This window comes from Amphibalanus amphitrite, unplaced genomic scaffold, assembly GCF_019059575.1.
Source record: "Amphibalanus amphitrite isolate SeventyFive unplaced genomic scaffold, NRLGWU_Aamphi_draft 000658F_arrow, whole genome shotgun sequence".
NCBI classification, from domain to species: Eukaryota; Metazoa; Arthropoda; class Thecostraca; order Balanomorpha; family Balanidae; genus Amphibalanus; species Amphibalanus amphitrite.
Window position 1 is genome coordinate 365,947 of NW_024882152.1, and position 15,216 is coordinate 381,162.

A 15,216-nucleotide genomic window follows, 5' to 3' on the forward strand; every position below is an offset into this window, starting at 1 on the left:
CAAGTGTGCACGGATCTCAGACAATTCCAACACGAAAGTAAATTGAAATTCGAGATGGCCTTAAGGTAAAGTTTTCAAATGTGAGATTATTGTGGAAACTATTGCTTATAAAAATTTCAAAACGAACTTACTGCTTTGCATCTCTTCAGAGCTGACAGTTTTTAGAAAATCGTGTGAACCATTTTGTCTTTCAGGTCCATGTCCCATGATCCCATGATTGTGGATCTGAGATGGAACTTGTGGGATTTTCAAAAAATTCAACTCTGAAGAAATTCAAAAATAATATATGTCATATGGGAACCTCGTATGGGGACCGTTTAGTAAGCTGGACCAGAAGAAGGTTGAGCGGGTGCAACGAAGAGCTACTCGCCTGGTACAAACTGTCCGACACCTGTCGTATCCAGAGAGGTTGCGCGCACTGAAGCTCCCTTCGCTATACTACAGACGTCAACGGGGTGATATGATAGCCGTCTATCAGATTCTGCATGGTGGCATGGCGGTCCCCACCGAGAAGCTGCTCACCAGATCAACTTCAGGAAGAACAAGAGGCCATGAGTGGAAACTAGCGAAACCGCGGGCCACGACGTTCATCCGAAGACACTCTTTTAGTACACGTGTTATTAACCCATGGAATGCTCTCCCGCAAGCGGTCGTATCAGCTACGTCAGTCAACCAATTCAAGACCAGGCTGGATGCCCACTGGGCTGACATCATGCAAAGCCTTCCCACCTGAACCCGATCTTACCCAACCTGAGGCTGACTGTCGATAAGCACTGGGAGCTCGCTGAGACCGGGCCCCACAGGCCAAATTGGCCTCCCACAACCCGTATACCGTAAGGTAAGGTAAGGTATATGGAAGCCTTTGTAAACCATGTTTTCCACAATAATTCCACGCTTGAAGATCACTAATATAGGGCCTGTTCCAGCGCCTCCAGAAACCTCCAGAAAGCTCCAGAAAGCTCTAGAATCCTCCAGAGAGCGTTCCAGCGCCTCCAGAAAGCTCCAGAAAGCTCTCGCCAAAGCTCCAGAAACCTCCAGTAGCCTCCAGAGAGTTGAGAGGTCCAAATTTCTCTGGAGGCTCTGGTCTACAATTATGGTGCACATGTGACAATCACGAATGTAAACAAAGGACATTTGACTGATTATTTTACAACTTGAATGTAAAGAAAATTACATTGCTATAATTTTATTTATCTTTTTAACTAAAATTGAAAACAAATTTTGCGTTTCAAGAGAGAACAATCGTCATTCTTTTGGTATCTATGACGCCAATCTCCAGAAATCTCCAGATTGCGTTCCAGCGCCTCCAGTAAAACCTCTGGTAGAGCCTCCAGTCAAGAATTTCTTCTGGAGGCGCTGGAACAGGCCCATAATGGACAATGGCCATCTCAATTTTTGTTTTTGGCTGTCTGGGATTTGTGCAATTGCCTGTTGGGCAGGAGGTTGAACCCATTGAAGCATTATTAAATCACATTCCACTAGTTAGCTCATGGTTATAAGTAATGAAAGGGATGAAAGCAGAAAGAATGTTTAGTTCAGTGTTTGGTGCAGTGAAAATTGAATGGTCCATTGTGTTTTGAAGTGCTTTCTTTTCTTTGATTTTAATGCACTTCATCAATGACAAATGTGTCTCATGTTCCAGTATGGAACAGGCATTTACATTCACTGCCCACTGTTTGGTTTTGTGGGCCTCTGTCTGGCCACTTCTCATTTTTTCTGATGGCTTTGAATCTTTTGATTTTGGACTTCTTGTTCTAGACTGGTGATTTCCACCTTTTGGATTTATTTTGTTTTCCTGCCTGGTATTCATATTAACATGAATAATCAACTAGGTACCTACCTTATACCTGTAACTAGCCCAGTTCGTACTTCGTAGTTAAGTGATGACTTTGAAGCATTCAGTCTATTTTTTAGTTCTTGTTTTCACCTGTTTTCAGAATGCCACCAGTCATGGAAAGTAAGTGTTTGTAAACAAGACACTGTTCAATTGTGATTTTGGAGTCCTGTTTATCATATAATGTGATGTCTTTTTTCAGTTCAGGACATGAAGCTTTGGCCTCTGCCCCTTCTCTTGGCTGTTGTGTGTGTAAATGGGCGACTTGACCTAGAAATAAATGAGAAGCACCATGCTGCATTGGGAGCATGCCAGGCCTGCAAGGCTGTGGTGAAGTCATTCAAAGCAGTAAGTATTTATGTATTCATCATTTCTGATATTTAAAAACCTTGTTGGCCAGCATTTTGTGGTGCTAAAATGTCAGTGTTTTGAATTTTTTGCTGCAAACTCTTGCTCCTGCCCCAGTATCATGGCCAAGACATTGCCACCACTCAGTAAATTCTCACCCTCTGATCTTTCACCCAGGCCATGGAGAAGACGGCTCGCGGCTACCACGAGGGTGGAGACGCCGACTGGGAAGAGAAGAAACTCAAAAACTATGCTCACTCTGAGGTCCGCCTGGCAGAGATCCAGTCCATGCTCTGTACGGACATTGTCGTCGGCAAGAGCCAGGTCAGTTGAAAGATATTTAAAGATGAGGCTTTTTGCATGGAGTTTCCATAAGTGTACATTTCCTGTTCAATGTGCACACAAGCTGGAATTATGCGTTTAACTTAACCCGCGCCCTGCTGGGGGTCCTGGATTTCCACGCCCTGCTGGGGGGGGTGTTTGAACACCCCCCCTTGTAACTCGGCTCCTGGGCCACGTAGCGATACGCGGAAGGCGGCGTTCGAAAGAGCGTCAAAAATAATGACGAAATCACTTCGGTCAATTTTTTGGTCAGGTCAAAGGTCAGGTCACCAGAGGTCATTGAAGGCAAAATTTCGCCGATTTCTAGGTCGAATGTCGAAAATTTCCAAGAAGCCAACGCATAACTCGGGAACCAATAGAGCTACAGCGCCGCGGAAAAGCGCATTCGATAGCTCTTTTAACGCCCTTTCTGAGTAATTCTCTCAGATTTGACCTAACGTCAACGGTTTTGCCTGCAGGGGGCAAAAACTGCAAAAATAGCCGATTTTTTCTAAAACAGTTTTTCTGCAATAACTTTTGACCCAAGCCTTGTACGAGCTTACTTTTACCGGCATCGTGTTCCTCTCGTCAAGACGCATCGAATGAACTATGACTTGACCTTGAAAGGTCAACTTGAAAATTTGACCTCAGGTCAAGGTCATGACCTGACCGGAAAGGGCCATGTTGCATATCAGTCGATCCGTATCGTCGAGCTGAACACATCTAAGGCGTTTTCATCGCTCTAGCATACCTCTATCAAAAGTTATTTGCGAAAAACTGTTAGATACCATTCGTGACCTAAGATGACCTCAGGGCATAAACAAGGGTCACGGACACCATTTTCAAGTTCAGTGTGTCTAAACCACTTGTGATTCGGTGTTTGGGAGTGTTTATAATGTCTTTCATCCAAAAGAGGCGCATTTCAATTTTCTCCCATTGACTTATAATGGGGAGGTCGCAAAATTGACCTGACCTTAGGTCATCGATATCAAAATTCTTAGATATACATTTTGTACATGCTATTGCTCTTAGCAATCGCTGAAAGTTTCAAAGCGATCGGTCACTCGGTGTAGCTATGACAGACATTGAAAGTTTTTATGAGGTGAGGTCACTTCAAGTGACCTGGTGACCTGACCTTGAATGACCTTGGTCTGAAATTTTCACAACATGTGTAGAATTGATGTATGATAAGGTGTACCAAAAACGGCGGCGCTCCGCGCCGCCGTTTTTGAGATATTCGCGAAAAACCACAGGGGGGGTGTTCAAACACCCCCCCCCCAGCAGGGCGCGGGTTAAGTTTTCACTATGTTTTTCTCACTGTGTTATGCTGCGGCTAATGACAAATTTTCGTAGAATTATTAGTTACGTGACGTTTTTCGCTTTCTGGCAGTGTCACGACGTGGCCAACGACGCCGAGGAGGCGATAGAGACGGAGTGGTGGCCGGCCGAGCCGCGGCCCGACCTCCACCTGTGGCTGTGTGTGGAGCGGCGGCGCGTCTGCTGTCCGGCCGGACACTACGGACCCACCTGCCAGCCGTGTCCCGGCGGCCCGGACACGCCCTGCTCCGGACACGGACACTGCAAGGTGAGAGACTGCTCCGGACACGAACATTGCAAGGTGAGAGATTGCTGCGGACACGGACACTGCAGGCCTGCAGAGTGAGAGACCGATCCGGACATGGACACTGCAGGGTTAGAGCTACACTTACCGAAGTGCGGCGAACGTTTGCAAACAGAGTTGAGACTGGTTTCTGTGATTGAATGGTCGTCTACTAATAGTTATCACTGTTATCTCGCTGCCTTTCACTCTTATTGATACGAACTTGTCCATCCAGAGGCGTGAGCTACCCCTCTCCCTCTTTTCTGTTTCCCAGGGTGATGGCTCAAGGAAGGGCAGCGGCGCCTGTGCCTGCAACAAGGGCTATTCTGGCACGCTGTGCAACGCGTGCAACGTCACGGACCACTACGAGGCCTACAAGGACGAGAATAAGCTGGTCTGCTCGCCGTGCCACAAGTCCTGCGACGGAGCCTGCGCAGGGGTGAGTGTCGGTGTTGGATTTTTTTTTTTGCATGTCTTGTTCTGTGAGTTTCGTTTGCACGTCTCGAGGAGACTATCACCATCCGCCATCTTCATATTATGTGACGTACTTTTGAGTGTTTTGTATTCAGTTGACAATGACAGCAAATATACCTATGGGCTGTGAATGAGGGCTATGAATGGCCTTGCGTTTTTTTCCACAGATTTAGGTGTCGTTGCATATTTTAATTGTTATTTTATATAATGTTCTCCCCATTACCAGGGAGGAAGTGTCGAGTGCTATAGCCAAAATGAAAGGTGGAAAAGCTGCAGGCTGGGATCAGATGTACAGTGAACATCTGCGTTATCTTGAAGCTGATAACTTATATGTCATAGTCTCCATATTTAACAGCATACTGAACCATGGAAACGTCCCTGATGATCTCATTTATTCACTGTTGACGCCATTAATTAAGGATAAAAGTGGTGCACTTGATGATAAATCGAACTATAGGGCAATCGCTTTATCCACAACTTTATCAAAAGTCCTGGAACTTATTCTGGTTGACAGGCTTCTACCGCTATTAAGAACAAATGATGCGCAATTTGGATTTAAGTCTAATCATTCAACAACGCATGCCACATATGTTCTTAAAGAAACAGTTCACTATTACACTAGACAAGGAAGCCCAGTGTACGCCTGCTTCCTTGATGCAAGCAAAGCATTCGATAGAGTGAATCACGCTAAGCTCTTTCAAATACTCCAAGAAAGGGGTGTTCCGTTACCATATCTGAAACTGTTAACTCATTGGTACAGGTCCCAGATGATGGGCGTCAAATGGGCAAATAGCACATCCTATTCATTTCCGGTCGCAAACGGTGTTCGCCAGGGTGGATGCTTGTCACCATTATTGTTCAATGTATACCTGGACGATCTCCTTCAAATGTTACAATCTACTGGCATAGGATGTCACGTTGGTGGCTGTGCTGTAAATGTGCTGGCGTATGCCGACGATATTGTTGTCTTGTCGCCATCAAGGGGTGGTTTACAAGAGCTTGTCAAAATATGTGAATCGTTTGCTGTGTCCAGGGACATACAATTCAATGCTAAGAAGAGTGTATGCATGGTGTTTAATCCCCAGCGTCCAAGTGCATCTTCGCATCTGTCCATGTCACAACCCCCAATTGTGAGGTTGTCAGGTACCAACCTAACATGGGTTGATGAGTTTAAGTATCTTGGGCATGTGATTAACAGCAAACTGAATGATAGCAGCGACATGCGTAAGCTGAAGAGATCGCTATACTATCGTGCTAATATGCTTTGCGCGTTGGTAGGCCATGCTAAAAGAGAAATTCTGATAAAGCTGTTTAAGTCCTACTGCGCGAACCTGTATGGGTGTGAGCTGTGGGATCCATGTAAAGAAAAAAATGTGTTTCGTGAACTGTGTGTGGCGTATCACTCATGTGTGAAGAAAATAGTCAAACTACCGAAATCATTCAGGAACCATCCTCTCTGTCTAGCTCTTCAAATTCTCCCCTGTCCTATGCTAGTAGCAAGCAGACAGCTTCTGTTCTATAAGATACTCCACAGTAGTGAAAATGTGTTGATAAAGAGCTTGCTTGACAGTGACATTGGACAAAATGGTATAGCAGCGAGGGTGCATCTTGCCATCCGACGTGAATATGATATCATGGCCTTAGACTTGTCTTCCTCCTCTCGTGCAGACATTTTGAATATTTTCTTAGGTAGTCTGAAAAGAATGGTCAATCAAAATCCGACATATCATGCTCATGTGAGAAGTGTCATTACAGACAATGTATGAAGCTGAGACGAGCTTCCTCTTGATCGATGTGCGTGCTTGCACTGATTTTAACGTTCTGAATATGAATTTCTTGATGGGTGTGTGTGTGTGTGTGTGTATGTATGGATGTAATGATTGTGTTAGCTGTCACTGGAACTTCCTGTATGCACCAATGATGGTGTGAAATAAATGGCATTATTATTATATTATAATCGTTATAATTGTTATAATTGTTATTAACCCTGCTCCCTCCATCTCTCACAGGCGGGCCCGAAGTACTGCGTCCGCTGCGCCGTCTGGCTACCAGTGGGAGTCACGGCGTGTTGTGTGCCCATTGCCCAGTGCTGACACTGGACTCTCTCTTTCCCTTACAGGCTGGCCCTAAGCACTGCGTCCGCTGCGCCTCGGGCTACCAGTGGGAGTCCGAATACGGCTGCTCGGACATCAACGAATGCCTGAAGCCGGATACGTGCCGCACCAACCAGCTGTGCATCAACGACCCCGGCAAATACACCTGCATGGGTAAGGAGCTGCTGGGGCTGTGTGGACGAGGGGTGGGGACTAGGGCGTATATGTGTGACCGTTCTAAAACGAGTTCCGTAATAACGCCTGCCTGGTATTGGGTGAGCTGACTGGCTGGGTTGTGTGGCGAGGAATGGAGATTGGGGCTTAGGTGTGACGGTACTGCGAACGCCTTCCGTCAATACAGCTGCATAGGTAAGCTAGTGGGCCACGGTATGTCGGGGTATCTGGGCGAGGAATGGGACTGACGTCGGGGCGTGGCCATGCGTCAGCCGAGGCTGGGTGGTGCTCGACCCGACATCTGGCGGCTGGTTTGAAGGCTTGAACGTTCAGAGGAGATGCGATAGATGGTGTCGAGGTGAGGTGGTTTTCCGAGGTGGTTTTCCGCGAGAGGAGCTAGGCCGTTCCATTCAATTTGTCGGTGCCTTTTTGGTCTTAGAATGTCAATGATCGGTTCTAGGTTTATGTGTATGTGTTTTATATCGGCAACCTGGCAATGCTTTGGGGGATCGGTTAAAATATTCCGTTTCACCTTATCACTGTGCCTTTTTGGAAAGGGTGTTAGGTCAAGTGCCAATAAAATGGTACTGTCAATAAGTTCGTCCTAAAACGATCGGGTAACTCATTTATCTCTTTTCGATATCAGACGTTGCTAATAAGCTCGGTAGTTAGCATCAGGTTTGCAGCCTCGCATGTTTGTCCACATTAAAACAATCATGAGCTTCAGAAAAGTAATTGAACACCTGGCTCTGCGCGGCTTCCACGGATGTTTTTTTTTTTACATCAAGACTGCTGTTTTTGCCTATCTGTGGTCGACGTTCAATTTTTGTTTGCGACAATAACCGGCTTTCCTCTACATATACATAGAGATGACCGTGGGTTTAAGCCCTCAAAGAACGGCACCATTTAGGGAAAATGTCTCATCCCCTCTTATGCGCCCTAAATCGGCCAGCTAAGAAGGGATCAGCTGTGTCTGATTGATCAAAGCAGACCGATGCCCGTTAGAAATGCGGCCGTAATCCGCTCCGTTGCGACCGTCATGTCGTCGGGCTATTGGTAGGATCGACCTCTGTGATGGCTCCCCTCCATAATGGGGGCCGTTCTTGGCTCATCAAAATACGGCGTAGTCCGCGGAACGGCCGGGCCAGATCGACCCGCCACGGCCGGACTCCCTGACACCGCAGCCAACGAGAGCGATGACGGTGTGGATAGTGACTGTGACGGTAGTTCCTATTGTGACGGAGAGTGTGACTGAGACTGGCATGCTGATCGTGACGGCTATCAAGACGAGCTGCACCGGGCGGGGCTCAGTGACGATAACTTTCCTGGTGACTGTTGACAATTTCCATGACGGTGATGAGATAACAGGAATGATGCCCAGTGGGAATGGTGAATTACACGTCAGCCTATGGGAACAAACCAATACCGCAGCATTTATTCCCGTATTCCAATTTTCTTTCCTCTCACTTTTGCACGGGCATGTTTGTTTTGTTTGTGGCTGATGCCGACCTATGTCAACTTCATGACAGTCATCATTGACCGCAAGTAAGATGAACTTCTTCTTAACGATTGCCTCATGTTTACTGATCTCCACTCAATGATAGGGACCTCGGAAGTGTTTGTTGTTCTGTGTATGCTGAACATCAGTCAGCTCGTTGTTTTGATAACGGCTAGTGTAACCCTGCACCAGCACGAACTCAACTGATGATGATCGGAGGGTTCCTTTGAAATGATAGTTTGATGTTCTAGTTTGCAAATGTTGCTTCCATTGTTTAATCGGAGCAAGTATATGTATGCCAGCTGCATACTAAAACAGCGAAACAACTGCGCAACGGCCACCCGAAGAGCCATGTTGGTACGTTAATGACGCACCACGCTGCTTCAATATACGTCTGGTGTAGTTCATGTGTAGGCCAAATGCATTTACGTAAAAGCGCAGTCTAATCTGAATTTCAACTGACCTCTGCATCCTTCCGATTGTAAACTTCCTGGCCCGGAGCAGAGAATGGCGGTTCATTTGTTAGCTCGGTCCCGTCCCGATAGACTGGCTCTGTGATCCTCAGTGGCCCAATTTGTGTAGAAGTTTCTGTGTCAAAGTCGGATAGAGTGCGGTAACTCTGGTCTGGATAGGCCGAATTACTCCACGAGATATCGCTCGGGGACATAGGACGATGCGGTATTCGGTCTCCGGAGTCCGGAATCGGATCGCATCGGCTCAGACACGGGGGCGATCTGGCTGAACTTTCGTCCCGCGTGTGTCTTTGGTCAGACTAGGTTCGGGCTGAAATGTATTCTAACTACTGTCGTTAAAGAATAAAGCGTATTCACGTTCGATGTTGATCGCCCATGGCAGGTTTCTTATTTTTGAGTCGTCGAACCAGGGGAAATGGAACCGATACATTCCGCGGTTATATGTTCTATCGTTATGTGTTCGTGTAATTTTACCTCTACAAGAGCTGAAATAGAATGCTAAAAGCAGGTTCATTCTGGAAAGATGCTTAGTGTTATTAAATCAGAGTCTCCGTGATTTAATTTGAATCTCATGCTGACCTATGGGCAGACATGACTCCAAGCAATATCTCCGACTGAACTGAATTCAGGACTAGAGGTGGCAAAATGTGGACCCGAGGACCCGGTCCAAAGAACCAGTCTGGACCCATATGGGTCCAGACCGGTTCCTGGATATTTTCTGACGGGTCCAACCGGGTCCTACCATAAACTATGCATCTTGCACACTACACATTATTGCAAAATATGAAGTGAATGAAGTGAATGTTTCTTTGCACACAGTAGCTCATGAGTATTCCCAGTGGGAAATGGGCTGTTTTACATGATGCAACTAATTATTCCTTCAAGTAGTTTGTATTAATTGACTTTTGGGGAACGGGTCCAACTGGTTCCGGTTCCAACTAAGACCGGGTCCGACTGGTTCCAGAAATGTCCAGCCGGGTCTGGTTCGAGTCTGGTTCCCAAAATTTTCATCTTTTGCCACCTCTATTCAGGACCAGTCGCTGAAATCGTCTCAACTGCGAGCCAGCCGGGCCCGCTGGCCACCGGATGTGCCCCGTGCCCCCCCCCCCCCGACGGCTAGTCTGAGGGGACGACTCTCTGAAGTGGGGGTCGTTCATATGCAGTCTGCCGGCCGGCCGACAGACCGACGGACCGATGGACGGCCGCCGCTCCGATTGCTTTGATCCGCCGTCTCTGTTACGTCACCTAGGCCGGCCGGCGGACGGAGGGCCGGTTCGTGGCGGGGCCGAGGCTCCAGGCTAAATGTCGGCTGCAGCGGGTGGAGCGGGCAGCTGCAGCGGTTCAGTCCGGTCAGGGGCCGAGGCTCAGTGGCGGATCCAGGATTTTCACTGGGGAGGGGCTGCAGGTCATAATTGGGCGCCACGCCCCGGATGGGCGCCATAGTCGCATCGTATTGGCGCTGAAATATTGGCGCCCAGTGGCCCTGACAAGAGGCGCCCAGGATCAGTATGTACAGTGACACCACACGATTGGAAATATCGGTGCGGAGCGTACTGAAACGACGTTATTCGACTGATTTTTGCATCCTAGTCCTAGTATGCGGCACTCCGATGAGTTGCGAATTGAAAATTGGCGCCACTGCGCCTTCGGCGCAGTGGCGCCAGTTTTCCTTGGGTGGGGGCTGCCAGCCCCCGCAGCCCCCCCCCCTGGATCCGCCACTGCCGAGGCTCCAGGCTAAATGTCGGCTGCAGCTGGTGCCGGTGACGGCTCGCAGCTCGAAAGGAGGCGCGTGATCAGAATTTGTTCTACGCAGTACTCGATGCTGTTTGGGATGCCGCGTTAGTGGTGTTATTGGAATGGCCGACTCGGATTAACATTGGAAGTTAGTCAGAGTTCGGAGCTTGCTCTGACAAGTGTTATTTATTTCCGACATTTGCAGCGGCGAAACTTTCCGGGCAGGTTTGTTTACCGCCGGTAACGTAAAAATTAGTGGCAATGAGGAAAACAGGAGCAGTGTGCCTTGCGTGACACTAAGGAAACGGGCACCCGGCACACTATGATTCTAGCTGACGTAGTATCTCCTTCTGAGTTCACCTTGTTTCCTTCCGACACACGACATTCCTTCACGGCATTCATACCATCTCACCTCTGTTAAATAACAGCGCTCGTTTGTGTCGTGGGCGGTGCGGGGCTGTCATGTTCCGGTGCCAATTAACCGGTCACGTTCAGGGAGCTGCTGCGCCGAGCGCCGCGCGCTATAGGTCAGCACCTCGAGCCCGGCGGTGGCTGGACCGCTCTGATCTGACCCAGCGACCCCGCTGACCCCACCGACCCCGCCGGCCGGGCTGTTTCATCTCGGAGTCAATCAACGGCCCGGCGCCTTACTGGGATTGGAGGCTACTTAGTCCGCTCTCGGCCGGAAAAGTATCGACCTGTGGTGTGGAGCACGGGAAACGTTTGGCCCGGGTGCGCTGGTACTTATGGGAAGGTTTGCTGTGGAGTGTCGAAATTGCGTGGGATGAGGTGAAGCGAGCGACTGAAGCCATGTTGTCGTCGGCGATTTGATGTCGTTTTAATCCCCGGGGATGGTGTTAGGCTTAGTGTTTGGTGTGTGTTGAGACGTGTTACGTGCCTCGGTGGCATTTCCGGACGATGTACCGTGACCTGACCTTTGCCTGTCGTGTTTCAGACTGCGACAGGGCGTGTGCCACGTGCCACGGCGACGGTCCCGATATGTGTCACGAGTGTGCTACTGGATACGTCAAGAAAGGCAAACTTTGCGTCGGTGAGTACGGACGCAGAGCGCAGGTCAAAGTAGACCCACGGTCGGCTAGACGTAGTGTTTACGTGGGCAGTCCTTCTTGACTGCACTACTGCTGTATCGTTGGTATCGAAACGTCATAACCTTTAACTTGTGATGGAATGTATCGCCCTCAACTCCCAGCATGCTGTAGAACGTAGCCCGTTAGGACTGAGCTGGTTAGTGCAGGATCGCGAATAGTTGTCCTTCATGTGTCTCGACTTTCCATTGTCTTATCAGATGACACCACTGAAACCTCTTATCCCAGAAGGGCGTCTCGCGTCACACTGCTTCTCTCCCTGAACGTCCTTCTCTTTATGTCCCTCTCCCTTCTCCCCTCCCTTTTCCCTTTCTTCAAAAGCCATAGGCCTTACTCTCCCTCCCTGCATTGCACAATACTGTCTGTAACGCTCGTCTACAGTTTGTATGGGCACTGCTTTCGCTGGAAGTTTCCTGCTGAAGATTACTTTCAGATTGCTCTTCAGCGAGTGAATATACGTATTGTCATTCGGTTATTTTCATCCTTGGCATGCTACAATGGAATGTATCAAAAGCATCCAGTGCATCATCGATATATTGATGCAACAACCGTCGTATTCAGTACGTGCCTTGCAAGCCATATCTCATAGAAATAGCCTGCTTTGTTCCTGAGGAATGTATGAATTCATTTCTTATCGAACTTCCGTGACTGATAATCTCGCATTGATTTCCGTATTTCGCGGTAGCGTATCCATTGTGTTTTAGCGTTGTGTTTGGTCATTGGTATCCCGGGTTTTCGTATGAAGCCTTTTCTGTGTCTCATCCGTATCATCATGCATTTATGTGGATGCCGCACGTTCATGTTGTTTTGTTCTTTCTTGCGCTGATGCAATGTATCCTCGTGTTTATTCATCACGTGCTAAGTCCATGCTTCTGGCCGCCATTCAGACTGTCCTCTGCACGCTAAGCAGAATAACAAAATAACCAACCGACGGTCATAGGGAACGTTGACGCTTTGTTTTGTTCACCGTTCAATGATTCATGAAGAAGTGACCGCTCGAATAATGGGACGGTGTTTATAAGCGATGTGTGTCAGCTGATTTGACGTGTACCGGCCACTGACGGTCCGACTCTTGACGGGTTAGTGACGAGGGCGGCACACGTCATCAAGTTTGACGGTTTGGACTGTGACGGATCGTCAATGTCATTGCCGACTCGGTATTTGTTTTGAAATTAGACGTTGATTACACTGTGTGCAATACGTAAGGGCGTTGCTTGCGTCATGTGCAGTGATGAAATTAGTGTCATTGATGCTTATGAAACGGCGTTTAGACGTGTTCTTATCTTAATTTTGGACCATCATGCACTTGCAGGTGATCACGTCGTTAATGTTTTTACACTTGTCGCTTTGTAGAATTAGCAGTGTTATGAAAGACTATGTAGTAACTATTTGTTATTAAATCCGACGCTGGGCTTACGGATAAACGCTATAGGGTGTTGTGTCGTATACGAGTGCATCTCCAGCCCTGAACCATCGCTGGTCATGCCCCGTCGCCGGCACCCGTGTCGCCGGCGCGGCTGACGGAGCCGCCGTGCTGTTACAGACGGCGAGGCGGTCGGCAAGGAACAGCACGTGACGGTGGCGCGCTACCTCACCTACCTGGGCCTGTGTCTGGCCACCTGCATACTGCTGCAGCGGAGCGTCAGCCTGGCCGCCATCGTGGGCCTCCTGGTGGCCGGCTACATCACACTGTCCGAGTACCACCTGGACAGCCGCAGCAGCCTCTGACCGCTGGCCGCCGGCTAGCCGCGCCCCGCACAGTGAGACACTGAGACATTGAGACACTGGAGACAATAGAGAGACAGTGGGAAACAGCGGGAGACCGTCAGAGACAGTGGAGAGGAAGAGTGGATACTGGGACTGGCGAGGCCGGAGTGCGAGTTGGTTACTAGAGGCGAAGGAGACATGACTGAAGTCAGTGTGGAGTTTGGGGCAATCGGTGCGAGTGCTGGTGTGAGGGGTCTGGCGAGTGGGGCGTGTGGGAAAGAATGGTGGTGGATGCTTAGTGTTACCTTATAGGTCGGGAGTTTTACAGATAGACTTGGAAAACAGCGATGCAACAGAAGAATGTGTGCTCCGGCGAAGATGCGGCAGTAGGTATTCTTTTATGAAGAGGAGTGCGACAGTGCGAAAGCAGAACAATCATGAATCGTGAGAAGATATCGTGGCCGATGGATCGACTCTTAGGACACGGCGTTAGTGTTGTGCTGATGAAGTCAGTGCAGCTAAGGAAACATCAGTCTCGACGTTGTGCCATGTCTCGCCGAAGTATCTTCTCACCGCTCCTAGTATCGCGTTTGTGGATAGATCGCACCCAGTGGTCAAGTCGGCTGTCGTGGTGCCTACGGTTACATCTTAGCAACTTTCATGGCTTCTTGACATTCTATATCCACGTCTGACCTCAATATTGCACCGACTGTATTCCACAATGAGGAGTTTGCACCTGCACTGTTTCTCTACGTTTGTATTGCGATTGGGGAGGTCTTGGTCTCGTGGATAGAAGCTAAGGGCGGCGGGGTGATATCGTGATAGCCGTTTGTCTGTGTGTGCTGGCATTCTGAAGGTGGCACTCTATAGTGAATCGATTCCAGCAGTAACTCCCACTTAGCGCTGCAGGTAGAGATGGATTCTGGTCGGAATCGCGGATCTGCCAGTTTTTGAGGTGTGGGAAATAGTTCCATGGACGGGTGCGCGCACAGCTTGAGTTGGCGGAAAAGATTTGAATCTAGTCTTGTTTTTCGTTGAGTGGTCCTCGCGATGTATGTACTTGGTCATAAAGGATTGTGATATTGAATTCTGTGGATCTGAGACATGAGCTGGTCCATGCTGTATGATCTTTGTTTTTTTTTTTTAGGAAATTTGAAGCTCTGAAGTTATCTGAATGGTATCCCTAAATCTTTTTTCGGGGAGTGTATTTCCTTTGGATATTGTGATGACAGCTCAGCATTTATTCACCTGTTTTTCTTTGAGTTTGATCTCGCGAGATCCACAGCTAACCTCACTCTGTAGGTGTCCATTGCTCGTGCACATTCTATGCTGACATTACTCATACAAACTGTGCTGCAAATAGATGGTTGATGCGTAACATTTGACAGCTTGTCAGATCTTTGGAAATACGGAGCGAGGGGCATAGAGCGTTCGATACGACAGTGAACATATGATACACAACACACAATGAATGAAATGAGATATTTGCCATTAATTTGGCTGCAGTAATCGTCCATGTCGAAAAGATCACCTTTTTCGAAGAACTGCACCGTAAAGCGTCTACCGCTTCACATTCTATTCCTATTGTTTATCACACATTCACGTCCAGGGACTCTCTCTCTCTCTCCCTCGAACACAACACGTCTTGTCTCTCTTCCGGTTGCTGTCTTGTCCTTCGCTGCCAACATGCTCACCTCGCCGACCGATATAGGTCTGCTCAGTCACTACAAAGCAGGGATGTCCTGTGGTACGTTGCCCATCGGCCAGACGGCATGTTCTTAACACCTACAGAGCTGCTGTGATCAAAAGGTTGCTTAATCGCTGTAGTTTCAAATGTCGTTCTGTTTGACCGAG

The 15,216-nt window shown here is 48.4% G+C and overlaps 1 protein-coding gene across 1 annotated transcript; it reads left to right on the forward strand.

The window, feature by feature from the left end:
- Positions 1–16: 16 nt before the first annotated feature.
- LOC122364139 (cysteine-rich with EGF-like domain protein 2) lies at positions 17–14,479 on the forward strand. Its single transcript, XM_043334254.1, has 8 exons — positions 17–37; positions 2,037–2,182; positions 2,360–2,506; positions 3,894–4,088; positions 4,378–4,542; positions 6,697–6,844; positions 11,505–11,600; positions 13,199–14,479. The coding sequence occupies exons 2-8, from the start codon at positions 2,045–2,047 to the stop codon at positions 13,381–13,383; spliced, it is 1,074 nt and encodes a 357-aa protein (XP_043190189.1). The 5' UTR covers positions 17–37; positions 2,037–2,044; the 3' UTR covers positions 13,384–14,479.
- Positions 14,480–15,216: the final 737 nt, after the last annotated feature.